The 27,597-nt window shown below is 56.2% G+C and overlaps 9 protein-coding genes across 9 annotated transcripts; 6 read left to right on the top strand and 3 right to left on the bottom strand.

The window, feature by feature from the left end:
• The first annotated feature begins 469 nt into the window (after positions 1-469).
• On the top strand, positions 470-2,468 carry PHACADRAFT_209915 (uncharacterized protein). Its single transcript, XM_007396733.1, has 6 exons — positions 470-970; positions 1,091-1,315; positions 1,372-1,585; positions 1,641-1,690; positions 1,745-1,901; positions 1,956-2,468. The coding sequence occupies exons 1-6, from the start codon at positions 831-833 to the stop codon at positions 2,109-2,111; spliced, it is 942 nt and encodes a 313-aa protein (XP_007396795.1). The 5' UTR covers positions 470-830; the 3' UTR covers positions 2,112-2,468.
• A 615-nt stretch (positions 2,469-3,083) lies between these two features.
• On the top strand, positions 3,084-4,566 carry PHACADRAFT_257705 (uncharacterized protein). Its single transcript, XM_007396732.1, has 4 exons — positions 3,084-3,471; positions 3,524-3,837; positions 3,897-4,130; positions 4,190-4,566. Exons 1-4 carry the CDS (start codon positions 3,158-3,160, stop codon positions 4,387-4,389), a joined length of 1,062 nt encoding a protein of 353 aa, XP_007396794.1. The 5' UTR covers positions 3,084-3,157; the 3' UTR covers positions 4,390-4,566.
• Positions 4,567-5,340: 774 nt separating this feature from the next.
• Positions 5,341-7,082, top strand: PHACADRAFT_257704 (uncharacterized protein; the record flags this gene model as incomplete). The annotated part of the gene is made up of 2 exons (XM_007396731.1): positions 5,341-6,598; positions 6,648-7,082. Coding segments are annotated over exons 1-2 (980 nt in total), but the record flags the coding sequence as incomplete, so codon positions are not given.
• Positions 7,083-7,134: 52 nt separating this feature from the next.
• PHACADRAFT_185071 (uncharacterized protein) lies at positions 7,135-10,488 on the bottom strand (the record flags this gene model as incomplete). The annotated part of the gene is made up of 4 exons (XM_007396730.1): positions 7,135-9,851; positions 9,901-10,016; positions 10,068-10,423; positions 10,461-10,488. The coding sequence occupies 4 exons, from the start codon at positions 10,486-10,488 to the stop codon at positions 7,274-7,276; spliced, it is 3,078 nt and encodes a 1,025-aa protein (XP_007396792.1). The 3' UTR covers positions 7,135-7,273.
• A 259-nt stretch (positions 10,489-10,747) lies between these two features.
• Positions 10,748-18,062, top strand: PHACADRAFT_162472 (uncharacterized protein; the record flags this gene model as incomplete). Its single annotated transcript, XM_007396729.1, has 28 exons — positions 10,748-10,904; positions 10,961-11,192; positions 11,246-11,988; positions 12,043-12,653; positions 12,703-13,122; positions 13,179-13,279; positions 13,337-13,523; positions 13,571-13,647; positions 13,705-13,852; positions 13,907-14,071; positions 14,155-14,226; positions 14,276-14,466; positions 14,517-14,712; positions 14,772-14,918; positions 14,973-15,395; positions 15,450-15,560; positions 15,612-15,761; positions 15,813-15,906; positions 15,964-16,157; positions 16,209-16,302; positions 16,358-16,655; positions 16,712-16,847; positions 16,899-17,076; positions 17,128-17,264; positions 17,316-17,507; positions 17,648-17,745; positions 17,799-17,949; positions 18,000-18,062. The coding sequence occupies 28 exons, from the start codon at positions 10,748-10,750 to the stop codon at positions 18,060-18,062; spliced, it is 5,766 nt and encodes a 1,921-aa protein (XP_007396791.1).
• Positions 18,063-18,449: 387 nt separating this feature from the next.
• On the bottom strand, positions 18,450-20,888 carry PHACADRAFT_196521 (uncharacterized protein; the record flags this gene model as incomplete). The annotated part of the gene is made up of 2 exons (XM_007396728.1): positions 18,450-20,283; positions 20,338-20,888. The coding sequence occupies 2 exons, from the start codon at positions 20,886-20,888 to the stop codon at positions 18,450-18,452; spliced, it is 2,385 nt and encodes a 794-aa protein (XP_007396790.1).
• Positions 20,889-21,391: 503 nt separating this feature from the next.
• On the top strand, positions 21,392-22,930 carry PHACADRAFT_122814 (uncharacterized protein). The gene is made up of 3 exons (XM_007396727.1): positions 21,392-22,062; positions 22,113-22,164; positions 22,224-22,930. Exons 1-3 carry the CDS (start codon positions 21,427-21,429, stop codon positions 22,772-22,774), a joined length of 1,239 nt encoding a protein of 412 aa, XP_007396789.1. The 5' UTR covers positions 21,392-21,426; the 3' UTR covers positions 22,775-22,930.
• A 242-nt stretch (positions 22,931-23,172) lies between these two features.
• Positions 23,173-24,156, top strand: PHACADRAFT_257692 (uncharacterized protein). The gene is made up of 6 exons (XM_007396726.1): positions 23,173-23,191; positions 23,254-23,360; positions 23,414-23,457; positions 23,527-23,559; positions 23,657-23,755; positions 23,842-24,156. Exons 2-6 carry the CDS (start codon positions 23,276-23,278, stop codon positions 24,118-24,120), a joined length of 540 nt encoding a protein of 179 aa, XP_007396788.1. The 5' UTR covers positions 23,173-23,191; positions 23,254-23,275; the 3' UTR covers positions 24,121-24,156.
• A 3-nt stretch (positions 24,157-24,159) lies between these two features.
• On the bottom strand, positions 24,160-27,491 carry PHACADRAFT_257690 (uncharacterized protein). Its single transcript, XM_007396725.1, has 7 exons — positions 27,184-27,491; positions 27,039-27,131; positions 26,828-26,980; positions 26,528-26,686; positions 26,319-26,469; positions 25,849-26,263; positions 24,160-25,774 (listed from the first exon to the last, which is right to left on the bottom strand). Exons 1-7 carry the CDS (start codon positions 27,370-27,372, stop codon positions 24,304-24,306), a joined length of 2,631 nt encoding a protein of 876 aa, XP_007396787.1. The 5' UTR covers positions 27,373-27,491; the 3' UTR covers positions 24,160-24,303.
• Between the last annotated feature and the right edge of the window lie 106 nt (positions 27,492-27,597).

The following is a 27,597-nucleotide window of genomic DNA, read 5'->3' as shown; positions in this document are numbered from 1 at the left end:
GACGAAAGCGGCTTACCCTGGAGTGACAAAAGCGCATTTGTCATGCAGCAATGCCGGCCATCACTCGGCAGTGAGCTCAGCTGTGAATTATCAAACTCCGATCACGAGCATTGACAAGCAATCGGCGACTCGAGTGAAAAACTTCGCCTGTTGGATGCCAGCACTCGAGCAATTCGTTTACACTCTCTGCCTCATTGCCTTTGCCCGCGAGATATTTATGAAATTGGGAGGGTTCGCACTTTTTGAAAAGTGCGCACTCTCCCTTTAGGATAAGTAGTAGCTTCGAAATTCTTTACTCACGATCGCCACAAATTCGAAGGCTTCTTAAGATCTTCTGGAAGTTCATACGACGACAAGTGACCAGCTGCTATACAGATCCCAACCAGTACTGTAGAGGTCTATTTGCCGACAGGTCGGTATATTCTGCTATTGGACTCGAAGCATCGCGATGTAACGATAGAAGGCTCACCTTGCGCTTCACTTCCAGAAAACGTAACGCTAGGAACCGTGTGATGACCGGAGGTTCTGGCTTCTCAAGAATAGCGATTCCGATTCGCTTTGGACTGCTCTCGACCGACTCGGATGCCGTCCGAGACCGAAACTCCGCAGTGCGCACCAATTGACGCATCGGAAGCCTACGCGTCTCACCGGCATCGCGTCCTCGAGTGTGTCGCCGCCTGGCACTCTGCTCATCGAGAATGACATGCGACGGCGAGCCGTGCAACCTCGAGCGGGTATAAATCCGTAGATTTTCAGCAGCTCGAGGACGGACATACCAGCTATCTCTCCAGCATCCTCTTCTAGACTCGTCAGACGTGACAAAGAGAAAGATGCCTCTGCCCACCAGAAAGCTCGGCAACAGTGAGGTGGCGGCCATAGGCTGGGGCGGTATGGGCCTCTCCACCGCGTACGGGCCCACGCCGCCGGACGAGGAGCGCCTAGCGTTCCTCGACGCGCTCTACGCGAGCGGGTGCACGTTCTGAGACACCGCAGACGTGTACGGCGACAACGAGGAGCTGCTCGCCAAGTGGTGCGTCGCACGTGTGGGTCCGCAGGGCCCGCAGCACATATAGCTTACGTGTACGCGCAGGTTCAAGCGCACAGGCAAGCGCAACGAGATATTCCTTGCAACCAAGGGCGGGTTCTTCTTTCAGTCCGGCAGGCCTGTAAACGCAGAGCCCGAGTACATCAAGAGCGCTATCGAGAAGTCGTTCGCCCGCCTGGGCGTGAACACTATTGACCTGTACTATCTCCATCGCCCGGATGCCACTGTCCCCATAGAGAAGTCCATTGCGGCTATCGCGGAATACGTCAAGTGAGTTTGACAGAGCGTAGCAATGGCGCAGCAAGTCTTACTGGAGTCGTTGACAGGGCAGGAAAGATCAAGTACGTCGGCATCTGCGAATGCTCAGCTGACACTCTCCGCCGTGCGAACGCCACGCACCCGATCTCTGCCGTCCAGACGGAGTACTCTCTCGCCGAGCTCATCATCGAACGGAATGGGCTACTCGATACTTGTCGGGAACTGGGTGCCGCTGTTGTCCCATTCGCGCCCCTAGGCAAAGGCTTGCTGACCGGCCAATACGTACGCCTGTACAGCATTTGGTCGTGCGATTCAAATACTGACTTCTAGAGTATAGAGGAGCCCTGACGACTTTGCGGAGACCGATAACCGGAGATTGTTCCCAAGGTCAAACCTATGTCGTCGATTGCTACACTGCCATTAATGACCAGTGTCGTATAGGTTCTCGAAAGAAAACTTCCCAAATGTCATCAGACTCGCTGACGGTCTCAAGGCAATCGGCGAGCGCCATAGTGCGACAGCAGGACAGGTCGCGCTTGCGTGGCTCCTTGGCCAGGGCAACGAGGTCATCCCGATACCAGGTACGAAGACGGTCAAGGTGAGTGGCTGCTACGGTACTTGATGGAACAGCAGGTCCCTGATTATATTGCAGTATCTTGAGGAGAACCTCGGCTCATGGAAGGTGTCGCTCACGGAGGAGGAGCTCCAGGAGATCCGTGTCCTGGCGGAGAAAGCAGACCCGTGGACTGGGCCTCGTTTCCCGGCATGGTTTACCGCCGAGTCTTTCATCGATACACCGCCTCTTTGAAGCACATGAATATGAAGCTGTAGTTCGCAGTCGTGCACATGATTGATGAAGGTCGTGATGGCTTCCGTCCAACAACCGAGCAGTTTTGCATTCTTGCACGATATACGGAAAATCAAGGCCATGAGACTATGCTCGATCGAAATCTAGAAGTTGTTCAGTGCTGTTTAACAGATGCGTCCGAGAAAAGCGATCGAAGAACAGTGATCGACGAACGAGTTGTCGCTCTTGCCACATCTACTTAACTCCTTGGCATAGCCCTAGCCGCAAGAATCATCCCATGATGTGATGGCGTAGTGTCCGATAGGGTCCCGCATCGCATGCTGTGTTCGTAAACCTAATCGTATCATGTTAAATCACATTTCCTTTGTGATACAGATCTTGAGAAAGCAGGATATAAGGTTATACTGCGTAGCGTAGCCTTGTGGAATGTAGAGATTCATAGGACATCACAGTGTTAGGCAATGGCATATACTGCGTGCCTGGAAATATAGGATACAGCGATGAAACACACGAGAACGTCGAGAGGTCGCTAGGCTCCTTGATACTGCTGGGCGACAACCATGCTCTTGACTGGAGCAGCAGGGCGAAGTAGAAAGCGTAACGAGGCAGAAGGCCGGCCGAGCCGAACCCGCTAGCGTTCCGCGCAGGGGGGCAGTGCGTCCTCTGGACGACACTCCAGACTTGTGAGAAACGAGTAATATTTGCCTGGTGGTCGCCCAGGTTCTCCTCGCGGAGCATCTCGCTCATGTCGGAGGAGTCGGCAAAGCAGTGTAGATGACAACAGTTCCTGTGCGAACACGGCTGCACTGCGTCCAGGCGGGAGGATGTTAGCGAGGAGAATTACCATAACGAACCGAAGGCATGTCACTTCCGCCATCAAAGATGAGATCTCGCAAATGGGCGTCAATCGAACTCCGCGCTGCAGCTTCAAAAGTGACATCCTTGTGATACTACTACAAGTATTCCCCCTCCCTTCAGCTACTGTAGACTTAGATCTCTCCCCTCCCTGAAGCCTCTGTTCCCTACGACACGTTCAATCTGCAGAAATGAGTTCAGAATTGTCGCCAATTCCTCCATCGCCCGGCTTTGGTGCGCGCCGCAAGGGACCAAAGGCACCTCCAAAGCTGCCCATGTCCGTCTTCACTCCCCCTCCTTCAGGGACCACGAACGGCTTTCCGCTGCAGCCAGACCCTAGCACGATGCACCCCAAGGAGGTCGTGGACGCTCATGTTGTCGCGCCAGGCGGCGATCTGAGCAAGTGGTCGCAAGAGACAAGCCAAGTGCTTGGTAGCAAGGCTGCTGGCGTCGTCGTATCACTGAGCGGCACCGGCTCATCGGAGGTCGAGGCGGCAATAGCATCGTACGTGTCTGTTGCCTTGGCGATATAAGATATCATGCTGAAGTGCTGCCAGGCTGCGCTCCAGTGGTACTCAGCCACCAATTTTGGCGATTCTCGTACCATTTTCGTTGGACCAAGGCGCACCCTCCGATCCCCCAGCGTATCTTCAGGCCCCAAACACATCAGGCCCCACCATTGTGCTGTCCACTGTGTACACGCGTTACACACCGAAGTCCGTCGAGGCTCTCCAATGGGCGCTCGAGAAGGGCTTCATAGTCGATGTTGACATCGAGACGAACCTTCGAGCGGGCGAGGGCGCCTGGGAAGATCTTGAAGAATTCCTGGTGAAGGCCATCCCGACCTCACACAGGGGCAAGATCATCCTCTGTGCGTTGCATGTATCGTATTTTCTCCCGAGCGGCCCGCTGACCGGCCTGCCGTTTCAGCCAACATTTTGCCGCCGCCCGATGATCTGACACTGCCCATAGTGAAGCTGCTCACGCACTCCACGTACCAGGACTACCAGGCGCAGACCGCCGCGCTTTCGCTTTACGCCAATCTCTCGGTCAAGTTCACCCCGCCCGTGTGGGGCTCGCCGACGCCCGGCGCGCCGGAGGGCGGGCCCCGGACGGCGGACACGCTCGACAAGAAGGAGTGGAAGAGGCGCATTAAGATGTACAGTGCGTGCCACATTTGTTTGAGAGACCAGCCAGCTCCGCTAACGGTGTGTCATGTGCAGTTGGTCCTGCACTTGAGGCGCTTGGGTACCAGCGGATCCTCTTTGGATCCTCGCCATCGCCGTCCTCACGCGCACAATCAAACGCTGGCGATTGGTACGAGCTTGCGCGCGAGTCCTTCGCCGAGCTGGGCCTCGAGCAGGAGGACATCGATGCCGTTTTTGCCGGCAACGCAAAAAGCGTATACGGCAGCAGCTCATAGTCAGGTGCCGACAAGGTGCATAAGATGGGAAATTGGATGGATAACATGAAATTGGCAATTTTTTGAGCGTTGTTGTACGCACAATATCACTGTATACTTGCAGGACAAGATCTCTTGTAGCCTCGTTTGTGTTGTGTATATCTTATATTTATCTTGATGTTTTGACAGAGCATGCTTACCCACAGCAGGCTTCATACGAATGGCAAAATATATCACCCTCGGGTGCCATACTCGCTGCTCTCCATTACTATCTCTACTGCCTCCGCTGTCACTGTAGACACCAGCTGAGAGGGGGTCAGGCTGCGGGGGATCTTCGTGGCAAAGCAGTGTGTCAGAAAGCCGCCCATAATTCTCTTTAATATTGGGTCTTGAGTTCCGAGGGTGACTTCTTGTACTCAGGCCGCTCTTCGCAAGAGATACACTCTGCTATCTACCCCGCGTTCAACAAGACCGTCTACACTGTCGACAATGTGTGGGAATGGGAGATCGTTGTGAGCATGAGTTCCTTTCCCATTCTGAATAGAGCGACTGAAGGCGGAGAGCACGTACATCGTTGTAAGTCGCGGTTACTGCAGCAATACCTGTACCCTCCCCGCCGGCGCCCCGCCACCAGGGTCTTGATGCGCTATTATGGTGGCGGATCAATCGATCGCGACTGTACATAAACCTGCGACTGGCCTTTCTTGGCCTTCTCACGTTTCCTCTCACCGACGATCCCGTTGACAGGATCGGCTTTCGTTCGACCCCAGGCATGTCTGCCTCAATCTTATTTACTTTCCGTCTGCCTGTCAATGTCATCCTCTAGGACATGTTTTCGCTGTCAAGCAGGTTCATGTAACGGCGGTGTCTATACATACCCCGGGTCGCCGCCCACTTCACTCACGGCCTTGGCTCGCAAGGTATCACGCCTCGTCTCATCCTGCTCACAATGTACGTAATTTATCAATTATGCAAACATGCTCAAGCGACCGTCGACAGCGAGCGACTCGCTAGCATGTATGCAGCTAGCCCTACGGACTGCGCACCAAACCGTGCATGCAATGTCATTCGAAGTAGAGTACACGTTGAGATCGGAAGCAGCCAAAAAATGCACATACTACCGACATTATCGCAGGCTGTCCGGACTTGACAGCGCTTCCCGTTGCTAATCGGCAGACGGGAGCACGCACTGCGCTTCCGCATATTTGCGAACGCGCGATACTTGGAAGGGGATTGTACGTCGCAGGCGCGTAAATCAAGTATCTGTCCTATAATACCCTTCCTCTCCAACCTGTGCTACCCCTCGTTGCTTTTCCTCTCCCGTGTCGCGTCGGTATGGAAGCATCTCTGAGCGACACGCGCTTCTACAATGAACTCGTCGACATGGTTATCGACCACCTCCACGACGACAAGGCGAGCCTCATCGCCTGCTCCCTGGTATCCCGCACGTGGCGCAATTCTGGTCAATACCACCTCCTAGAGAGCGTCATCTTGCTGGGAGTTACGTCGGAGAAGGGTCTCGAGGCGTTTTTAGCCCAGACCCAGCGGTCGCCGCGTATACGCCACTACGTACGAGAGCTTCGCGTCCATGGAGAAGGCTCGTGGTTCGGCAAGTACAACGCCACCGAGCTGCGCGAGCTTTGCCTCGGACCCAGGAACCTGCAATCCCTCGCACAGATGCCGGCGCTCCGCCGCCTGTTCCTCTATGATCTGCTTTGGGACTCACATCGTGACGGACCCGAGAGTCTGTCGCTGATCCGTGAGGCCGGAGTGTGCCGGGAGCTGGAGAAGCTTGTGCTCCAGCGCGTCACCTCATCGCGGTTCCAGGACCCCGGGCAGATTCACCACGGCATTTACGCGCAGGACATCCTCGACATCCTCTCCTTCTTTTCCGAGATCAAGGTGCTCTGCTTCGACACCCCACGCTTCGAGATCGACGGTTGCGACGCACCGCTGCCCCATGTCGAAGACAGCTTCCTCCAGCTGCAGTTTCCCCCGAGACTTCGCATCGGCAGCATCGTCGCTGACCCCGACGCCCTGGACAACGTCCGCTCGTCCATGGCGTACAACATGTTGGACCGCGTCTGCAGGTTGAATGGCCTGCATTCGTTCAGGGCGCGAATCAAGCCCGGAGACATCGAGGCTGTGTCCCACTTCGTCTCTATGAGAGCGCATTCCATCCTTCACTACCAGCTAGACATGTCTGCGTACCTTGCGCTAGCTCGCCTCGGTAAGCACACATCATCATGCTTGATACCATTAGCTGACACGTTTTCCAGGCGCAAAGGAGACATTCACGTCCCTCTATCTGTCCTCGTGTCCCAACCTCGAGACCTTCGAGCTCCGCACGCCCTGCTACCCGCCCGACCGCCTCTGGCAGTACATCCTCGTCGCGCTCTCCAAGCTGCCCGACACGGTGCGGCGCATCTACGTCTGCGTCTACCTGACCTCGACGCTCCCGGATAGCTTTGCGGACGCCTGCGCGGGGCTCGTCGACGCAGACCTCGCATACATGGAGCGTTTCCCGCGCCTCGAGGCCCTCGAATTCGTACTCCAGCACCCGTCCAGCTCGGATGCGGCGTACCCCTACCGCTTCGAGAAGTGCAAGCGCATGATCGAGGAGATGGTGCCCGCCCCGCTGAAGCGCGGCGTCCTCAAGATCGAGCCGTGCGAGTGCTTCTTGGTCCCGACGCCCGAGCCGCTGTGCTTGAGCGTCCAGGCGCAGAGCCCCACGTTGTTCTGAGGTTGGTCATTTCTACCCTTGTAGGCCAAATCCGGATGTGCTGATTATTGGGTTCTACTACAAGACTAGTCATGCTATAGTATCGTAGATGACTAACAGCTTGCTACCAGAGTCGATGAAATATACAAGAAGTAATAGTTATCGCGATAGAAGCTTGGTACATTAAGTTAAATCAAAGTCGAAGCGAAACTCCAGAGGGTCCGTAAGTCGACTGTCCTGCGACGAGGACGGCATTTGAGTTCCCCAGCCGCCCACGCGACTAGCAACAGGCGCCCGCTTGGATGAAGTCGCGGCCGGAGGCTCGTCATCGGAAATGTCGATGATACTTCCGCCGGTGGGGATCGGTCGCCCGCGCGGCGGTTTCAGGGCGTCGTTGCAAAGGTCGATGATACTTCCGCCGGTGGGGATCGGGCGAGCTCGAGACGGTGGAGGAGTCCGGTCAGAATACGACCTGTTGTTGGGGTCGTTAAGTGGTGACAAATCCGGGAAGGGAGCAATATGTCGCCTGGTTGGTGTAGATTGCGCGGGTGCACTTGCTGAGGGTAGTGGAAGGGGTGCATCGGTCGCCTCGGGGCTGAGAGTTGCTGCCATACGGCGCCGCTTGGCCTGTTGGGTCCCTTCGGTCGGCTGTATCGCAGGGGCTTGGGCACGTTTCCTGGTTGACGTAGCCTTGGCCCGCATCGAATTTCCACCGGCCGGGTCATGACCGGCACCGAGAAGGACTGCAGACATTGGCTCGCTACCAGCCCTTCTCGCGGGCGCTACACTCCTCTTCGACTTGGCCTTCGTGGTGGTTGCAGAGCCTGAGCCGCCACTGGGAATGCCGAGTGCTCTGTCAATGATTGCTTCCTGTGTCGCAGAGAACATCGAGGGCATTGGTTCATCTCGACGAGTTTCACTAGATGTCGGCTGTGGCCGGGCAGAGATCCGCGGTGGCTGGGAGGCTGCGGCGCGTGGTGGCGCGGGATTATTGATGTTCGACGCGTCCGCACGAGCTGCACGAGTTGAAGCGCCGCCAGTAACCCGTTTGCGTGGTTGTGGGCTCTTCCGGGTACCCGTTCGTCCATAACCTCCGCCGCTCGTGATACCTAGCGCCTTATCGATGATAGCTTCCTGTCGAGAAGTGAACAGAGTCGGAAAAGGCTCGTCATTGTCGGAGGGGATGTCTCTAGAAGGCAAGGTGCGGGCATGAGACTGTGCTGGTTGGGATGATGAACCCACGACAAATTCTGGGATAGGAGGGTCCTCCTCGTCCGAAATCATCATGTCCGGGTCGCAAGGATCCGAGAAAGTGAAAAGGGAGGTGTTCCGGTTTGTCGACCTTTCGAAGTTGATGTCTCCAACGTTATGCAGAAGATGAGGTCGACGCGGAGGCTGTGACATTTTGACCATTGGAGCGACGGGTGGCGCTTTGTATGCGTCCGCCGGAGCACTAGCAGCCTGGCGTGCGGCGCGGATAGGCGTAGGTTGGGATTTCACCGGAGAGCTAGGCTCATCAGCAAATTCTGGCGCACTGTCACTATCGTCCTCGTCCTCGTCCTCCTCAGTGGCCGCAGTCTGTCTCTTGCGTCGTATCGTCCTCGGAGGACCCGCTGTCTGGAAACGCGTGACGAGCCCAGGATGCACCTGCCGCATGATCGAGGCTGCCACCCATATTCGCTTGGTCGACCTGTCGACCGGCTTTTTAGTCTTCTTTGCCCCGCCAGTGCCGTATACCCCGTCTTCATCTGGCAGGTTCTGTGATTTTGTTACGGCCGCAGGCTCGGGATGCTTGCCGGTGATGCCCTTGTTCGCGAGGTCGTCGAGTTGCTTGCAGCGAATGACGACGCGATACTCGAGGATACTGTCGGTCGAGAGATGCGTGCGCTGTCCCACAATGCTCTCAATGAGCGGGTGTGTGTCCGGAATGTTGAGGACAGGGGTCGAGGCGCGCTGTGTGCCACGATTAACGAAAATTTCGGCGAGGCGCTCTTCGCGAAGGTCTCTCTTGGCTGGATCCAGGTATTGATGTACGAGAGACGCGGGAGTTCCTATCGCATCCAATACGGTAGCACGAAGCGGTTCGCGGATGTGACCAGGTTTGCCCTCTCGAAGCCTCTTAGTCTTTTCCTTCTCGTCGGCTTCCAGAGCGGCACGACGAAGTACGTGAAAGACGGCGCCTTCATACATGAAATTGTGGAATCGTTCGAGGATCCGTGAGCGATGGCCCCACTCGTCAAAGTGATCCTCACAGAACTTCGCGAGGCGCGGCAAGCTCAGATCGTCTCTATCCTGCAGTGCCAGGCTCGAAGTCCCTTGACCGTTGAGAGCGCTGCATACGGGATTGAAATACGCCGTCAGAGTGATCATATCAGGCCAATTTGGAGAAACGGCCGCCGAGGAGCAGCAATGAGGTAGCATTCCGCTGGCGTTTGTACGCAGTTCGGTGTTGAGCTCATCACGCCACCGGGGAAGATATGCCCGGAAATGCGCCTCGCCCGTTCTGTATGCGGTCAACAAGCGATCACCGAACCCACACCGCGCAAGTCCATGAGCAATCTTGGGACCCAGGCCTTTGACACCGTTGTCATAATCGCCTCCAGATAGTAAGGCGATGAGAACCATGCCGCCTCTCGTAAGGCCGATGTTGGGGTGACTGCCAATCCTATCCGAAGTGAAAACCATGGTGTGTTGGTCACTCTTCTGTCCCAAAGCGTCCGTTGCGGGGTTGTTCCGATTTCCTGCCAATGTGATACTCGAGCTGGCGAAAAGTTCAACGCGGCACAAGATGAGCGACACTTGGGACTTACTTCCGGATAACGGTCCTCGCGCCAAACACCAGGGTGTCTACATCATCGGTGATGATTGCGTCAATGATGCCCTGAGCATTCAAGTATGCAAGTTCGGCCTCGGCTTCTCCACGTGCCTGTGGAATCGGATGTCAAGCAGTAGATAGGGTTTAAGAAGATAAACGCACCATTCTCCACTCCATACCAAAACATTCTATCATCGCCTTAAATTCTTGAGTTAAATTGTGCGTGCCTGACTTTCCCACTCTGCTTCCGCGCTTTAGCGTAGGCCGCTCGCGACCGTCGAAGACGAACAATACCAGCCACGGGAGTTTCGCAAGTCGTGCGAGACGGAAGAATAAAAGCCGGAGCTCAGGGTTGGCTCCAGCCTTAGTTGAGTGTTCTCCATGCTGATACCAAATACTTGCATCTATTCCAATTCGATAACCGCGTCTTCCGGACTCGTTCCCTTCGAAGCCGTCGACCACCGCGATTTTAGTTAAAGAGCGAGACTGCCCTGCAGGCTCCAAGATCTGGGCAGAGACTAAATATGAAACCTTGAGGAGATCTGTGGTGATTACATGCCTCCCAGAGACCTTGAACACCCATGTCGCAGTGACGGTTTGTGCTAGGCCCGGTGCGGCCACCGGTCGCGGTCCCCCTGCAGCGTGACACGCTTTGACACGAATCGTCACATATGTCACGCAGCTGTCTCAATATAGCGCCTGTGACAACGTGACGGGAAGGTGGGCCTTGGGCGTCTGCCTGATTTGGCCAGCGACCTTCAGGTGCGCGCGGCGGCACAGCACTCTCACTTTGACCCCTCGACGTCGTCGTCCCCGACGAACTCGTCTTTGTTCAGGCCGTAATGAGCGGCGAATGGTATTATCAGCAACAACAGCAGAATATTCGCCATCGTTACCAGGCTCCTGCAACTCCGTCTCGAGTCTCCGTGGATGCGGTCAATGATGCACATTCACTACTTGCAGCATACCCTTTCGCTTCCGCAACTCCCTCCTCTCACGGTCTGTATTTTCTAGACTTATGAGATTTGTGCCGCTTGTACTCACTCTAGGCTAAGTTGCAAGACATCTAGGCGGACTGTCCTTGACTGCCACCCCTCCTTCATATTATATCCAGCCGGCTATATACAGCCAACAGATTATGACCACAGCGCCCTCATACTCCTCTCAAATCTCTGAGTACTCACAAGAGCTTGCTCACTTAGCTTCTCCGAGTCCCCCTTACAACGATGGCGGATATTGGGAGTCAGAGAGGATTAATGCAGTGAGGTATATTGGGGAGCAGGCTTCGTGCGTAGCATGCACATACAACCTAGTGCATAAACCTCATATCATCTTAGAAGCTATAGCTACGACCATTCACCTCAATGGAGCAGCAGCTATACAAACTCATCTGGGTATCAGACGACGCCTTTTGCTCAGTCCGTCTTCCAGCATACTACACCCTCCGCGGTATATCCTACACCTCCCCCGGCTATGAACGCATCATCATCCTCACTTGCAATGGCACTAGTTGAGCCCAAGCCGAAGAAGAAGCCCTCCCCAAAGGTTTACCGCGCCGAGGATTCTGCTGGGTTTTTCAACAACTTCCTCGCACAACAGTCTGCTGAGTTAAAGAACAACAAGACGAACGGCCACCTTGTGCAGAAGAATGGAGAGAAGACGCCGAAACGTCGCTCCAGGGAGCACTCGGAAGGTAGTCCCGATCCACTTGCGCTTACACCCGCGACTCCTCAAAGCCCTCGGAAACGTAAAGCTGCACAAGCACTTGAGTCTCCATCTATCCGACGTGCCGTGATTCCGGAGAATGGCCTTAACACGCCTCGAGCGACTTCTGATGGTCGCCCCACTCCGATTGCGAAAGCGACTCCAACGCCTCGGGTCAGGCTCGAGCCATACATCGCGCTGCCTCCCATTCCCAAGGCATACCAAACGCCCAAAGGCAAGGGCAAAGAACGTGTAGAGTCTGATGACGAGATTGCTGGGTTCGAAGTCGATGAGTCGCCTCTCAACTACAGGTCAAAGGGTGTCACGGATAACATACAGTCGTCGGGGAGGCGTGCAATGGGCGATAGGGACGACCGAGGTGGGTATATGCGCTTCGGCTCAGAATTTTCACTGATCTCTCGTACTGTCATAGGTCCTGTCGACAAGTTGGTATGCCTGCTTGAGGACATATTCGAAGCTGAAGACGCGCTTCCACCTGACATGGACCTTTCCGATCTTCCAGCCGAGTTCTTCTCCCCTCTAACGCTAGACACCGCGTCGCCCTTGCTTGTCCCTTCTCTCGTCCGTAAATTGACGAGCTATATCCTCAAGGCTTCCCGACCGATGAAGCGCATGCGCCAGAACACACGGGATGGTGGCCACTCTAAACCCCCCTCGAAGACGAAGGGTTTGGCTAGTATCGAGACTGCCCAGCTCTCGAGGATGCTCAGGATATTAGAGCGCACAGTTCAGGCTGGTGAAGACCTTGACCCATTCGGAATAACTCATCTACAACCACCGTCCGTACCTAAGTCGCCGTCTAAGAAGAAGGCGAAGAATGGTGCGAAAGGAGAGGATCGCCGCTCTAAATCCAGGACGCCACATCCCGACGAGGGCTTTGACGAAGACGATGCATCCGAGCACGCGACGGTGACTGAAGCTGATCTACGAGGCTTATGCAGGGCACTCAGTCTTGCGAAGGATAGCATATACGCCGCAGATTGTTGCTTGGCTCTGCTTGGCGGCGAACGGCTCACGAAACAGGTGCGAGCTCGAATACTCCTCATAGACGTGCTTATCAACCTGTCGTCAGCTGTACTCAGAAGAGCTGATCACAGCGTGTCTTTCTACCATCAAGAACCAGCTCTCACGTATCATATACCCATTCGTCGAGGCGTCATCGGAGTTGTCCAGTCAATGTTCGCCTCTCCTCCGCCATGTTGTCCACTCGCCTCCTACAGAGCGTGATCAGGAGCGACGTCTGCTTTCTGAGATCTTCCATGTGCTTTCATCTGTCTTACCACGCATCACCCAGCTGATATGCGCTGAGACAATGGCCATGTCCGAGAGCATCATTATACAAGCTGTCTACATCGCCATCGGACCATTTTTCGCGATCGACAACACGCTAGACAGTAAAGGACGTGAGAAAAAGGATAATGTGGTGATCAACACGCTGGGACCAAGTGCCATGCGAGGGCTGAGGCTTGAAGCATTATCGTTAATACGAAGCGTAAGATTCTACATTTTTACGGATGTAATATTCTGAGATACTGACTCATGAACCAGATCTTTGCAAACCATGAGGACCAACGGAGTTGGATCATTGAGGAAATTTTGTCTTCGCTGATTAAACTCTCGGACACCAAGCAGAAGGCGGGGCAATTCAGGTGTGAAGCTACACAGTGTCAAGCGACGTAAATAAGCCTTGACTGACTTGCATACAGACTAAGGGACGGTCGTTCTATCCGGACTGTATCTGCTCTATTGCTGCAACTCGTGCAGACATCCGCGCACGATGTACACATGGAGGCCGAATCGTTGCGCGATTCGCGATTGCAGGCCCTAGCTCTTCGTCGGCAGGATAGCGCGAATGACGTAGAGCCCACCTTTCTTGACGAGAAAGACATGGAGGTGAGTTATATCTACGCACATTCTTATTGGCGCTGAAATGCGAGCAGGAGCTTCGATTATACACGTCTGGCTTGGATTCAGCGACCAAAGCGGCAAAGACTATCATCGCATTCTTGACGCAACGGTGAGTTGATTACGGAATCGCGTCTGCGTTACCCAATTGACACATAAGCCCCAAAAGATCTGGCAAAACGAAGACCACCAAGAATGCCAACGAGGCGGAATACCGGTCGATCTTTGATAACCTGATCGCCGATCTTCTGACTGTCCTGTTCTGGCCTGAATGGCCCGCTGCGTCCATCCTTCTCGGTGTAGCGTCGAAGTTCATGGTTCGTATTGCAATCCTCCTCGCAGTCCAACTTTATGCATATAGTATACCGCAGATCTCGTCTCTAGACGATGTCAAGACAACCAATCAGAACGACAACAATGCTGCAAAGACCATAGCCCTGGATCATTTGGGTGTAATAGCGGCGCGTCTGCGCACTTGTGCAGTCCAGAAGAAGAGAGCGGAAGAGTCTGGGCCAGGTTTGAAGTGTATCGAAGAGGTAGAATCTCCGCTTCCGGTCATGTTCAGCTGCTGAAATGTGATTCGCAGATTGTTAACCAGTTGGATGTTGAAAGTCTTCAGATGTTACTTGACGCACACCAGGACCTCTCTGCGTACTTGTTTACTCGGGCAAGTGAGGACCAAGCATTCGGTGTACGTTCATCATTCTATTAATTGTTATATGAGCTAACGAGACCTGCAGAGTGCAAGAGAGCTGGCAGCCGTCATTTTCGGCGAGGACCTTGCTAAGGCTCTTAAGCAGTGCGCGAAGCAGCTGGAAGATGCTGGCGAGGACGAATCCCCGGAGCCGAAGCTACCGGAGTTCAGTAACGAACTAAAGAATGCTTTGCAGAATATCTGGAACGAACGCACGATAGATGTCTTTGATTCGGGGTATGTAACTGTTGTCACTCATCTGAGCCCAGAGTTAACGTCGTTGTCAGTGTCTCCCAGGAAGAGACAGCTCGCGTGGATCGGCTAGCCGAGACCATAGGTATCACGCAAGGTCTGAGGAGCTACTTCAACCCGATTTTGAACGTCGTCTTGCAAGCGCTCGATGCACCTCCTGTCTTTATGCGTACGAAAGCCTTGAAAGCTTTGGGTCAGATTCTCACCAGCGATCCTACTATCCTCGGTCTTGTAAGTGGTCGACGACAGCCTGCTGCTCGGAATCTAATTTATGTCTGCAATGTTCCTAGGAAGACGTCCGAAGGTCCATTGAGAGCCACCTTCTTGACAGCTCCCCAGCCGTGCGAGACGCAGCTGTGGAACTCATCGGCAAGTACATTGTGGACTTCCCGCATCTGGCCAGCAAATACTACCGTCAGATCGCGGAACGGATAGCGGTGCGTATGAAACCGAGCATATGCTCGTCTGCACCATGTTAATGGTCAACACAGGACACTGGCCTCGGCGTTCGCAAACGCGTCATCAAGCTCATGAAATCTGTCTATAGCGTCACGGATGATAGGAAGCAACAGGTCGATATTTGCCAGCGAATAATCTGTCGGATGCTGGATGAGGACGATACCGTAAAGGATCTTGCCTGCAAGACGGCCGAGGAGCTCTGGTTCCAGGACGCGCCCGTTGCCACTTCGCGGGAGAAGTCTGCCGACCCTATGGCTCAATTGCTGCGCAAGGTCTCCATCATCATGGAGGTGTCGGGCGGCTTTAAGGATCGCAACTCGCCGCTTGAGGAACTCTTGCACAAGATTATGTCAGAGAAGCCTGATTCAGAAAAGAGTCTGCTGCATCGTCGCTACACTGAGATATGCGAATGTCTCATCGACGGGCTGGTGGATGCCTCAGAACTGCCTGAATTCGTATGTGGTGCTATTCTTGCTTAGATTGAGCGCTAATAGTTTCGCGTCTCGTAGACCGTGGTCAACTGCGTACGAACCATATATCTCTTCACATCAGCCTATCCTGCCGTCTTGTCTGCCAGTAATGCCCAGACTCTGCTACCTTACTTGCAAACTGCTTCGAAAGTACGTAGCTTCATGTTTATCTTCGCCCTCTCTAACGGCCATTTCCATCAGCCGGAGGATCAAATTATTTCGGATTACATCCTACGAATATTCCGGACTTCAGTTCCTCACTTGCCCAAGACGGCGAAGGCATTCGGCCAGGAACTGCAGGCTGCATTGCAGCCCATGATTTTGAAGCCCTCAGCAGCATCCAATGTCATGGTGTGTGGTCGTGGGACTGGACTTTTTTGACCTATCACTGACTTCGTGCAGGGGTTGCAAGAAATCGTCGCTTGTCTCTGCGTTGTTGTCCAGCACCTAACTCTTGAGTTCAAGCGACTAGTCTCGCTACTGCGGTCCTGCATCTGTAAGGCTCGGTATTGCGCGTGTCCGGCTCGACGGTGCTGACTATTATGTCATTTAGCCCGCTTACTTACCCTCGTGAAGACATCTACGGACGATATTGTTCCGCGAGACATCCGCGCATTGCCTATTCTGATCCTCATCGTCGCACTCCTCTGTGAACATTGTAACTTCGAGCAGCTGCGAACTGATGCTAGTCCAGTTACTGACGAGACATTACCGGAGATCCGTAAAGACTTGGCGGCTTTGACCAAAGTAGGGGACTCATGGCATACCTTCATATGATTTGTTGACGTGTTGCTCTAGGGAACTGTGAACGAGTACATTTATACCGTCTTCCTGCGCCTGTATGACAAGTTTACGGAAAGCTCGCAGCGGAACCGGATCTTGCAGTGCCTGGGTGCGTGGACAGTCATACTGGGTTACACAAGAGCTGACGAGAGCTGTGTATATAGGCTTTCTCTTCCGTGCGCAACCAGCTCTTTTCACAACCGAAACATCTTCACGCATCATGGACGACATCTTCTCCTCGTCGGACAAAGAAGCACGAGGCCGACTGTTGAAGCTCATGCAAGATTTCCTTGTTACAGAGGCAGAGAAGCATGCAAATTTGCAGAAAGAGAATGGTATGCTGGCTATCCACGTTGGTATCTGGTCTCATTGCTGTGTAGCTATGGCGAAAGCAAAATCATCCGATGAGAAGGTCAACATGCAGGAGCTTGTTGGGAATACCGATGGCTTCGCTGAGTCTGGGTAAGCGTACTTTCCTACACTTTGGTGTTTGAGTGAGTATACTGACAACTGCACAGTGTCAGCTCAGCTGTGGTTCAGCGATACCTGCAACATATTCTGGATGCGGCCTTGTCGCGGGAAGCTCAGATACAGGGCCCTGCTGTGGATATTCTCACATTCACAATTAAGCAAGGTCTGGCGCACCCCCTCCAGGTAAGCTGACCGCATAACACGCAAAGTACCATACTCTAATGGGCTCTGTAGTGTTTTCCGATTATCGTGGCGCTAGAAACTAGTCCGAACAGTGTTCTGAGCGGGCGTGCCAACGCACTTCATGGTATCCTGCATAGCAAACATACGTCATTGCTTAACACGAGATATGTTGCGAGCGCGCGAGCTTCCTTCGATTACCAGAAAAAAGTGAGCGGAGGTCAAGTGTACGGTATGTCTCCTCCACCTCCTCTTGATGTCTAGATGTCTTATTATTGGCTAGGGTATCGGATGATGCCAAACCCTACCTCTCTCCTGCATCGCTGGCATTCACTTGTCCGGGACAAGCGAATCACGCGGCAAGACTTTCTCAGGGCGCTAGTCAAGGTGTTCGACGTTGAGTTGAGCTCGACTTTCCAGGTATGACATCGTGTCTACAAGTTCTCAATGGTAGACTTACACAAATACTAGGACGACATTGACTTCGTCCGATACATGGCGGAGAATTTTGCGTCTTTCGAGTACAAGGCACAAGAGGAGGTTCTCACGGTCCTAAAATATCTCACGTCCATCCTTTCCACTTCTGGCATGCAGCTTGTGGAGACTCTGTCGCCTGCACACCTCTTGAAGCAGCTGCACGGACCCTCTCTACCGGAAGCGCAGGTACGTTACATGCATGTTTGTCCCTCGACGTTTGCTCAGGAATGTACACAGGTCGAGAACAGTGTGCCACCGGCGTTTACTCCTGAGGGTGAGAAACTTGTCTTTCATATACTTGCCTTGAAGCTCATGTACCGGCAGAGTTTGCAGAGCGTCTGCCGTTGATACAAAGCTCCGTAATTATTGCTATTATTATGATGCTCAAGGCCCATCTCAAGACCTTGTATGGTATAAGTGAGGAGTAAGTCTGCACTCTTTACTCTGCGCCGCGCTTTTCTGAAAGTCTTCCTTCAGGAAATGCGCGAAGTGGGTTATTGGGAAGAAGACTGCGGTAGGCGACCGGCCTGCGACGAGACGCCACGAGAAGCCTTTGTCGTGGGACCGTCTACCATTCGCGACGGCGCCGATTCTGAGCAGCCAGGATCTTACCGCTCAGCGCGATAAGGTATGTATTTGCGGACCCTTGCCTCGTCCCATCGTTAACCGCCTCGGCAGTTTTTGGAGATCTGGAGCGAGGACGGTGTCACCGGCGAACCGGAGGAAGACTCTTTTGACTGAAATGTGTCCCTAAGCTCGTTGCTATCGCATTGCTCATCGCTCGTTATGCTCTTGCTCTCGCATTCCTGATCGTTACTCTAGGACTCCTTTATACCCAGCTGTATGTAATGCTTACCTTGTAGAACCAAGCTTAGTCAATCATTTGCGCCCGTCTGCTTTGGAGCAATCCATGTGATACTCACGAACTCAGTCAGGACCCGAAGATGTGAGCGGATATGAAGGAAATAGGCTTTATACGGGAAGGCCCAGAGGCGCAAGGGAGCCCATGGCCTAGACTGCGGATAACGACGTTGTATTGCTCCATGCTTGGTGTGGGTATGGTTTATAAATGCAAGAACGACAGCAATATACATGCGCGGCGCCTGTGAGTGCACCCAATCGATATCACTACTCGGAAGAGCGGTAGGCAAACAGGTTCAGCACATCGTCAGAAGACAGCTGATCCTGGGCTCCGCGAGCGTCCCTGATATCTGTATCGTCCTCGTCGTCCTCGTCGTCTCCCTCCGGTCGGATAGCGGGCAAATGACGCGTCTTGGGACCGTGCACACTGTGCAGCCAGGCGCCCTCGTCATCTGAGCTGTCCGCGTGCAACACGACCCTGTTCATCTGCGCGTCCCGCAGGATGGACATGAAGTTCGACAGCCGTCGAGCCGGCAAGGATTTCTCGTCCGACGCACGCGCCAAGAACACGTTCTCCTCCTCATCTTGCGGCGTGGAGAGGCGCGAGGACACAGTGGACGTGGACGCCGATGTCGCGGTGTCTGGGTAACGCGGTCGGGAGGTGTGCGACGGGCCCTGACGTCCAGCGGTAGCAGTGCTTGTGGAGGATGTATCAGAGGGTGTGCGCGCCGTCGGACGGTGCCTGTCAGGACCTGCAGCCCGTGGTGCCGTCTGGACAGGGCAGATCCTGTCCGTGCGCCGCATGTGTTTCGCCGGGATCTGCGCGGGCCCGGCGGCAGAGCGACGCCGTTTGGACCCTGCCGCAGGCGCGGGGGTCTTCTGCACCCAGCAACCGAGCATGTCTTCCCAGCGCCACTGGCTGCCCGCGGGCACGGTACCCTTGCGCGGCGTCTGCCCACCGCTCGACGGCCGGACGCCGTCGCCGGAGTGCGCGAAGCAGCGCCTCTCCGCCGCGTCGACCCGCCGCACTATTTCATGCCGCAGGCGCTCGAGCGCAGCGAGGAAGGCAGAGTGGTGCGACGCAGGGTCGTAGTGGGAGCCTGTCTCGGGTGTCAGGTGCTCAACGTGCACGAGCGCGCTCGACCAGAGTGAAGTTTCGAGCAGGTGATAGGCGTGGGCTCGGAGAGTGCTCGCCCAGCGTTCCAGGGCAGCGATCGTGGGACGGACGAGGGTGGCCGCGTTAAAGACCCCGTCTTCGCTCGGTTTGGAGACCTGGGACATTGTGACATCGATAAGGATGCCAAGGGTCTCCGATTTTGCTGGCGCAGCGCCGAGGATGGAGTGCAAGCTCGTTGATACGGCTTTGGGTAGGAGCCCGGCTATTGGAGGCGCCAGAGACATGGCAGAGAGGCAAGCGATGGCGTCAAAAAAGACCCTGGACTCCTGTGATTCCGACAAATGATGAAGTCGAGATGCATTGGCACATACTATAATATCGGAAATGATGCTTATTTCCTCGATGGCCTTCGCGTCCAGGGGAGGTGTGGAAATGTCGTGGAGCCGCTGGCAGGCGTGGCTTAGCCACTTGCCAAGGCGGCTAGCAAGTGAGACAAGACTCGCAGGGATAGCGCCACCATTCTTCGAAGACTCGGCGTGCAAGGCAAGGAAATGCCCGGCCGAAGAACACATAGACAAGAAGGCAGAGTAATTTTTGGATCGAAGGCTTCGTGCAAGATGTATGGTCGCTTTACAAGTCCAAGCCTGGGCTCCGTGGTCAGCGGAGAAGCCACAGATAACCTCGCTGAGAGTCTGCACGAACGTCTCCGCAGTTATGACTCTTCCGGCGGGCGGCGAGCACGCGTCCAGAAGGTGCACGAGGTATCTCGAATGGACGGGGTGGACGATCTCCAGAATGAGGGTATCGGAGGTGCTTGTTAGCGTAGATAGCTGTAAAGAACGTGCAAGGAGGTGATGAAGTATCATGCGCGACTCCGGAGTGAGGTTGTACGAGATGGTGAGCTCCAGGAGGATTGCCAGTAGCGTATGGTACGATGAACAGAGTGTCAATATGAATGAGAGGGCGTGGGAAATGACAGTATGCCTGCAAGATATTGAGCTTTACTAGTCCTCAGCGGGAGATAAGAGAGGTACTTACTTGCGATATTGAGGGTATACAGCGTCGTACAGTGAATCCAATATGTCCTGGTCTTCTTCGTCGTTGGCCTCCTCGCCCTCACGCTCCTCCGCCGACATGCGTATCTGATCTTCAAGATTGCTCCCGACAATGCTAGCGCACATGGCAGCCAGGCTCCTGGCGTGCTTCTCGCCGCTCGGTTGCGGGGTGCTCCTCCGCGAGCCAGTGCCCGACGTGAGGGTGGCCTGCAAGATGTTCCGGAACGCGTCTCGGACATCATATATACGCCGGGAGAGCTCGAGTTTCTCCCGCGACGAGCGGTCCAGCTTGGACAGGACACTGAGCTTCTCGGGAGGCGGGATAACCGCCAGCGGCGGCTCGTTGCGCCGTTCGCCCGCGTCGGCGCCGCTGTGACGCGACGAGCTACCGTAGGTCACGACCACGGACCCGCGCGACCGCTGAGACGCAGCTTCCGGCGAGTACGACGCGAGTTTCTGGCATCTGACCCGCAGCGGCCTCAGCAGGCGAGAGATTCGGGATGTGGTGAGGTGTTCTCCGGTCTGGGTGTTCATAAAATCGGCGAAAACTTCAAGAATATGTGGGCGTGGTATCCAAAATGTGTGTGTGCCGCCAAGATTGCCAAGGACCGCTGGAGGACGAGAGGAAAAGACAGGCTCGAGGAGTTAGCAGACAGGAACAATGGTTCGGGCGGTTCGCTTGGCTTTTTGATGGCATCATTTCCGTCGGTCCCGCACAGCGCGGACCGCCTGCGCGGCCGTCACAGGCCTAACTCTCGCAGCAACTGTCTGCAAGCTCAGGTGAAGTTCAAACGACGAGCTATTGCCGCGTAAAAAATTTGACGAAGACTAGATTCGTTGCCATGTCGTCTCAAGCCACCTTTCCTCCCGACGGGAAGTACGTACAATCGGTACGGGATTCATGCAGATCGCTGCGTGAACGCGCAAACATTACGGTAAGGATCACTTTCCCGCCAGATCGGTGGTAAAATTTTGGGCTGCTAGTGCTCTCGCTGCTGACAAAACCTCCGTTGTCGGCTTTTGAGACGGTGAAGGCGGCCGATGGCCCGGCTAGCAGCTAGTAGCCAGGGACATGCGCACTCGCACCCTCTTACCACAACGGCATGACACTCATCTCCTCGCAAAGATCAGCTCCGATGCCATACGGCGCCTCCTGTTCTCCCCGTCGTTCACCGGCACCTACGAACGCCTACGAGTCGCGCACGGGATGGCCCTGCCCCTCGTCTTCCCGTCCGTGCTCGCGGAGCTCAACCTGCTCGCGCTGCTCTCGCTCCTGAACTTTGCGTCGGGCTACCGCGTGCCGCTGCACGCGGCAACGGGCCGCGGCGCGTTCGACAGCATCCGCGCCTTCGTGTTCTCGCTCTACATATCGTCGTCCGTCGGCGGCGAGGGCGACCTGCTCTCCGCGCGCGGCATGCAGAGCGTCGCCGCGGGGAAGGTCGCGGAGCTCATGGGCGTCGCGGACAAGGTGCACGTCGACCAGCCGTCGACCGTCCCGGGTGTCACCATGAGCGAGCTTGGCGGCCCCGTGTGGGAGGTCGTGCAGCTCGTCACGAAGGTGCTGAAGGAGACCGGGGACGTGCTGGTCAATGGCGGCTACCAGGACCTCGGGGCCTTTGTCCTCGAGGCATTGAAGGAGGGCGACAAGGTCAGGCGGAAGAACGAGCCTGGCAGGGAGGACCCCGAGTGCGATGTCATTATCGAGCGGGTAGGCGATCGCGGCCGTTCCTGGTGTGCACTGCGCTTATTGGTATACAGTTGGTGAAGGCCATACCAGCGTTCCGAGACATGGTTGTAATCGATGGACAGCGTAAGTTTGCGCGAATTTGCATTTATTGAGCGGGTGGTAGCTGATGGTGCTCCTTCCAGCCGTCTACTGCTTCAAGAAGGCCATGCTGACGCTGCACGCTATCGCCCTGCGATACAAAGACTCACCGAACGCTTCCGTGCCGGTACCACGCACGGACAACCTGCCAGTCTTCTCAGATAACGTTATCCCGTCTATGCTTGTACACCTGGGCGTTATCGATCTCTCCACCTCTACGCCCGCCGTGGGTCTGCAGGACATCTTCCCTTTGGCGAAGCAGAGGGAGACCCTAGACCTCCTGCTCGGCACAGCCCCACCTCAATCCGAGAATACCGAAGGCGCCAGGAAGGGGTCCCCGAAAGAAGGCCCTGTTCTGACGACGGAGCAGGCATTCGTTCTGCGTGCGGCTGCCGTGGACGCATGCGAACTGATTGTGCAATACGCACGGAACCTGTCTGACGAGGAGCTCCGGATGGAAGACGGCCGGGAGCTCAGGTGGCTCAAGACAGTCACGGTACCCGAGCTCGATGCCTGGGCCTGGGCGGTTGCGAAGGATCGCGCGGACTATCGGAGCCTGGAGCGGTTCGTGCTGCGCAACACGACGTATTTCTGAAGACAAGCAGTGTGCTACCATGTACCTATCTCGTTTGACGACCCAGATGCAGCCACAGGTGAACAGAATCTGATGCGGACGGCGAGCATTGCCGGGCGTACTAGTGATTGGCGTGTGGCTCAGGCGTGGGTGCGCGCCGTGATTGCCAGAATGTCGGTGGGCCGCAAATGAGGCTTCTTGATGACAATAAGTTCTGTCCGAGGCGTCGAATGGAGCGTTGCTTGGGCTTGTGTACCCATTCCTTTCTGGTAACCGTCCTCTCCCGCGACTCCGCCGTGGCCGCCCCAACCACAGCGCTTTCCATTTCCGGTCAGAAGCGTCCCCTGTAGGCGCCAATTGATCCCGGGTGCATCCCCGAGACGCCGGACGCGCATCTTCAACCTGAGCCTTCCGCACCTCGCGTCTCCAAAACCCGCGGTGAGCAGACGGCGAGGCCGCACTCACCGCTTCAATGTGCTCACTTTAATATTCGCCGGCAGAGCAGACAGCCCGTCCTCAGAAATGCTGCGCATTGCCCACCGCCTCCGCGCTCCGACACGCCTCTCAGCGATGCGTGGCATGCGGTACACGACCGCGGCGCCTGACGGTTAGTTCCTAGCCTCAATTTAGCCTTTTTCTGAGGGCCCACCGCCGTCACAGACATCCGCAAGCGTCTCACCGATGAACTGAAGACGGCCATGAAGGTCTGTGCCTCATTTCCCTCCCCACCGTCCTTTGCAAATTTGCTGAGACGCCCTGCGCGTCCGTGCCAGGCCAAGGATGCCTTCACGTCCACAACCATCCGGGTACGTCCAGGACATGTGCGAGCAAATCGCACGCCGAGAGCCGCCACACATCCAGTTTTTTTTCCTCTTGCTGACGCCGCGTGGCCCCACGCCATAGTCCGTGCTCGCAGAGGTCTACTCGGCCGACAAGCTTCAGGCGCAGCCGCTGCCCGGCGGCGGCGTCGTCTCGATCCTCCGCAAGGCCATGACGCGACGTGTGAGCGCTCCCTTTCCGCCGCTCGCTGGCCCCTCCGAGACAAACTTTTTTTTTCCTCACCTCACATTTTGATACGCACGCCCCAGGCCGACGCCGCAGCCGAGTTCGACAAGGCCGCCCGGCCCGACCTCGCAGAGAAGGAGCGCAGGGAGGCCGACGTCCTCCAGGCCTTCGTGCCCCCGCTGCTCGCCCCAGCCGAGATCGACCGCAGGCTCCAGGAAGTCTTCGCCGAGCTCCAGCCGGCACCGGGTGACAAGAAGGCGATGGGCCAGGTCTTCAAGGCCTTTTACGCACGCGTCGACCGATCGGCCGTCGACACTGACCTCGTCAAGAAGCGGGCAGAGGCCCTTCTCGCAGCAGCGTGACCATGGACGCGCACACACGCCGGCATCGCAAACGAGCCAAAAAAACCGCATCCGGCATTTTTTTATAGACACTCCGCGGGATCCCATGTAGACACTACTATTTAATCTTACACACAAGCCCCGCTCAGCCAATGTGATCGAAAGAGAGACGTAAACGAGAAACAGCAGTGCCTCGATTGCACATTAAAGAACCGGCGCTACCGGCGCGTCTGCTGATGATGGGCCCGCTTCCTGCGCAGATCCCGCAGGAGGGGCGGCAGCAGCAGGCTCGCCTTGCGGCTCACGCTTCAATGTCTCAGAGCCAAGCGCAGCACCCCCTGCGTCGGCGTCGGCGTCGGCGTCCGTCGCGGGCTGCGCAGGAACGTGGCCTGCGTGCGCCGCGAGCCCGGTCTCCTCCCGCACGGGCAGCACGCTCCGGATGCGCGTGAGCTCGTCCACGCAGCGCTGCACCGCGCCCGCCACGTTCTCGAGCACGCGCAGCCGCTCGTCGATCGCCTCGCGCGTCAGCCGGTCGAGCCGCCCCAGCTGCTCGTCCGTCAGCGTCGGCGGGAGCTGCACCAGCGGCGCGCGCGACGCGGCGGGCTGGCGGTACCGCGCGTGCGCCGCCGTCGCCTGGCCCGGTGGCGGCCGGAAGCCCTGTGCCGCGGGCGGCGCGGACGTACGGTACGGGTACCGCTGACCGAGCTGCTGCTGCTGCTGCTGCTGTTGCTGTGGTAGTGGTTGCTGGAGGTAAGGAAGTGGTGGTAGCGGTGGTGGAGGCGCGGCCGTGAGATCGTACAGCGGGATCAGCGACGGAATTTGCGGACGAGCGTCAGCCGTCGCCTGTGGTGGAGCTGGTGCTGACGTTGCCGGAGGCGCTGATTCCGTGCCCGCCGAGGTCGTGACGTCCGCACTGCCCGAGCTGGCGGCCGAGCCGCTCGTGCTAACCGCGACGTCCGCCGGCGCCCGCACTTCCGACGGCGCGCGACCAGACTGGAACCTGCGCAACGCAGCAAGGGCCGCCGCGTCCCGAGGTGTCCCCGGACCGTCCTCTTCAGCGGAGGTAGATTGCGAAGGGCCCGCCGACCCTGACGATGACGCAGGTTCCTGATTTGGCTCGGCAATGGTCGGCGTTGGCCGCGCAGTGGCGCTGTCGCTGCCAGGATTAGCTGCCGTGCGAGAGGACTCTGGGGCGGGCTGCTCGTCTGGACGCGGTGGGAGATTCGGCTGGCCTGGTGCAGGTGCTTGCCACTGGGCGTCCCAGGGGTGCCACTGGTTCCCTGGCCCATAGAATCCTCGGTAAACTGGCGGAGGCTGCAGCTGCTGGGGTGGCAGCGGTTGCATCGGATAGGGAGGGTATGGGTACAGATACCCTGGCGGAAGCTGCTGCCCAGGCGCCGGCCACCCAGGGTTCACGGGTTGCGCACCTTGCGGTCCGGCTGCGATAAATTGAGGTGCAATCTGACCGTTGGCAAGCTGGCCAGGCGCAAGCGGTGGTTGCAATGCAAGTCCCAGCACGCGGCCGAGCCAGCCCAGGGCACCATTCGCGGCAGCCTGCCCTGGCTGCTGTGCCTGTGGAGCGGCGTTCGGCTGTTGGGCTGGTGGACGAGCGCCTCGCGCGCCAGCCTGGGCAGCGCCGCGGTTAGGCTGATCAGTTTCGAGTACAGTGCGGCGGCTATGGAGATTTCGTCAGCAGAAATTCTTCAGCGCCCACAGGAGACAGATAACGCAAACAAGGGAATGACTAACCATGTGGGACAGCTCTGCTGTCTTTCCAGCCAGGAGCGGAGACATTGGAAATGGAATATGTGTCCGCATGGAAGTTTCTTTGGGGTCACGTTGGGTCCATCTTGAGTTTGGTTCGCGTTATTCGCCTCGGTGGCCGCTTGACCGGTTGGCGCGTTCTGATTATTCGCAGGGGCGATCAATTCTTCACGGCATATGATGCAAGTACGATCGGACATGGCCGTTAGCTCTTCTTCGGTTGCGTTAGGATACCGCCGATCCATGTCGCGAGTCGCATTATGGTAGCGAATGAGAGCGCGCAACCGGGTAATAAACGACCGCGCTGTGAAGTAGACGTCACGAATGATGTTGAGTGGCAGTCCATAGAACGTCAAAACCACGACAAAGAACGTCAGATATGTTGCCAACTTCATGAAGTCTATGCGGCGGGGATAGGATCAGCGACACCAATGGAGCACCGTGGTAGAACATACCAGTCACAAGTTCGATGTAGAAGATGTACATGCTCTTATTCTCCCATGGAGGGGCGTTCGTTCCACCTCGCGTACTGGCGCGCCGAAGTTCAATACTGCTCAAGCCATATCTTGCCAGTGAATTGAGTGCGCTGGCCATTAGAATAGCATACTGCAAGCAGTACCATATCAGCTTTTATCTCACATTTGAGAACTCTGAGAGCGCTCACTTCACTGGCAAAAAGGACGGTACCGCCAATGCCATTCTGCAGCGTGCTATCCACAGCGAAGAGTAGCATGACAAAGTCGATCGTCCAGAGCAGGCAGAATAACGCGGCGAATCTGACGTGAAAGAGGACAGGAGGGCCAGGGTAAGGGACCTGGTCCATCTACAGGCGCAAACCGTCAGTTTCTAGAACACGCTGAATTCGGCGGCGGGAGCTAAACCATTGCATGCGAGTTCAATGTATCGAGCCAACAGCACGTATACGCTAGCAGAACCTTGAATGCAGACGGACTACCGTACTCACCGATTCCACACGGTCCGCCATGAGCCAATGGAAGCACTTGATGAACAGGAGGAATCCGAACATGACGACGAACGGAATGTCAAAGTCGTCCCGAAATATCGTAAACGCCAGCAATGATTCAGTCACGAACATCCATGTCTGGTCGTAGAGCCGCTGATGGAGGCGCCACGGTGTTAGCTGAGCCCCAAACGGTGCGACTAGCGAGACATGCCTCTACTTCGCGTGGTTGCAGGGGTCCGAAGAATATGCGTTGCAGAACACGTCCGGATAATAACGCCAATAGGAAGCCGAAGTTGGCGAGGACCTGCGGGATCGTTACACACGGTGCGCCCATTCATACGTGGAAGCACACTCACCAGGAGGCTCCGACCGCTCCGAGACAGATAGACCGACATCGAGTAGAAGCTGCTGTATGTCCTGCACGCATTCCCTATCGTTGCGACGGTCGCACAGATGCTGAACACGGCATAGAGGAATATCCTGTTCGCGGTGAAGGCCGAGGTGAGAGGCTGCATCCTCTGACGAACGAGATCGTTGAGCGGCATGGCTGCCGAAGTGAAACAAGCACAGAGCTAGCAGCTGGCCGTTTTCCTGTCTGCGTGGTGCGTGTCGTGTGTACAAAAGTAAGAAGCTGTGTGGAAAAGGTCGTTGAGGCCTGGCCGAGCAAGCAAGTCCGCGCTGAGCAGGCCGCGGGCGTCCGTCTGGAGCAGCACGACGTGGCTGATCGCAGCCTGGGGTTAGGGCTTACCGGGCGCCTGACCCCGGCAACT

This window comes from Phanerochaete carnosa, assembly GCF_000300595.1.
Source record: "Phanerochaete carnosa HHB-10118-sp unplaced genomic scaffold PHACAscaffold_6, whole genome shotgun sequence".
Classification (NCBI taxonomy): Eukaryota; Fungi; Basidiomycota; class Agaricomycetes; order Polyporales; family Phanerochaetaceae; genus Phanerochaete; species Phanerochaete carnosa.
Note: the sequence above shows the minus strand (reverse complement) of the source record. Positions and strands in the feature narration are given on the sequence as shown.

What these genes read in the sequence shown, in the direction of transcription:
- PHACADRAFT_209915 (XM_007396733.1), top strand. Translation starts at nt 831, where the DNA reads ATGCCTCTGCCCACCAGAAAGCTCGGCAACAGTGAGGTGGCGGCCATA. An exon ending in GCTATCGCGGAATACGTCAA is followed by an intron (nt 1,316 to 1,371) that starts GTGAGTTTGACA and finishes AGTCGTTGACAG; the next exon opens with GGCAGGAAAGATCAAGTACG. An exon ending in CAGGTACGAAGACGGTCAAG is followed by an intron (nt 1,902 to 1,955) that starts GTGAGTGGCTGC and finishes ATTATATTGCAG; the next exon opens with TATCTTGAGGAGAACCTCGG.
- PHACADRAFT_257705 (XM_007396732.1), top strand. Translation starts at nt 3,158, where the DNA reads ATGAGTTCAGAATTGTCGCCAATTCCTCCATCGCCCGGCTTTGGTGCG. An exon ending in GTCGAGGCGGCAATAGCATC is followed by an intron (nt 3,472 to 3,523) that starts GTACGTGTCTGT and finishes AAGTGCTGCCAG; the next exon opens with GCTGCGCTCCAGTGGTACTC. An exon ending in GAGGCGCATTAAGATGTACA is followed by an intron (nt 4,131 to 4,189) that starts GTGCGTGCCACA and finishes TGTCATGTGCAG; the next exon opens with TTGGTCCTGCACTTGAGGCG.
- PHACADRAFT_122814 (XM_007396727.1), top strand. Translation starts at nt 21,427, where the DNA reads ATGCGCACTCGCACCCTCTTACCACAACGGCATGACACTCATCTCCTC. An exon ending in GCGATGTCATTATCGAGCGG is followed by an intron (nt 22,063 to 22,112) that starts GTAGGCGATCGC and finishes ATTGGTATACAG; the next exon opens with TTGGTGAAGGCCATACCAGC. An exon ending in GGTTGTAATCGATGGACAGC is followed by an intron (nt 22,165 to 22,223) that starts GTAAGTTTGCGC and finishes TGCTCCTTCCAG; the next exon opens with CCGTCTACTGCTTCAAGAAG.
- PHACADRAFT_257690 (XM_007396725.1), bottom strand. Translation starts at nt 27,372, where the DNA reads ATGCCGCTCAACGATCTCGTTCGTCAGAGGATGCAGCCTCTCACCTCG. An exon ending in GGAGCGGTCGGAGCCTCCTG is followed by an intron (nt 27,132 to 27,183) that starts GTGAGTGTGCTT and finishes ACGATCCCGCAG; the next exon opens with GTCCTCGCCAACTTCGGCTT. An exon ending in CCGTCCTTTTTGCCAGTGAA is followed by an intron (nt 26,470 to 26,527) that starts GTGAGCGCTCTC and finishes TACTGCTTGCAG; the next exon opens with TATGCTATTCTAATGGCCAG.
- PHACADRAFT_257692 (XM_007396726.1), top strand. Translation starts at nt 23,276, where the DNA reads ATGCTGCGCATTGCCCACCGCCTCCGCGCTCCGACACGCCTCTCAGCG. An exon ending in TCACGTCCACAACCATCCGG is followed by an intron (nt 23,560 to 23,656) that starts GTACGTCCAGGA and finishes CCCACGCCATAG; the next exon opens with TCCGTGCTCGCAGAGGTCTA. An exon ending in GCAAGGCCATGACGCGACGT is followed by an intron (nt 23,756 to 23,841) that starts GTGAGCGCTCCC and finishes CGCACGCCCCAG; the next exon opens with GCCGACGCCGCAGCCGAGTT.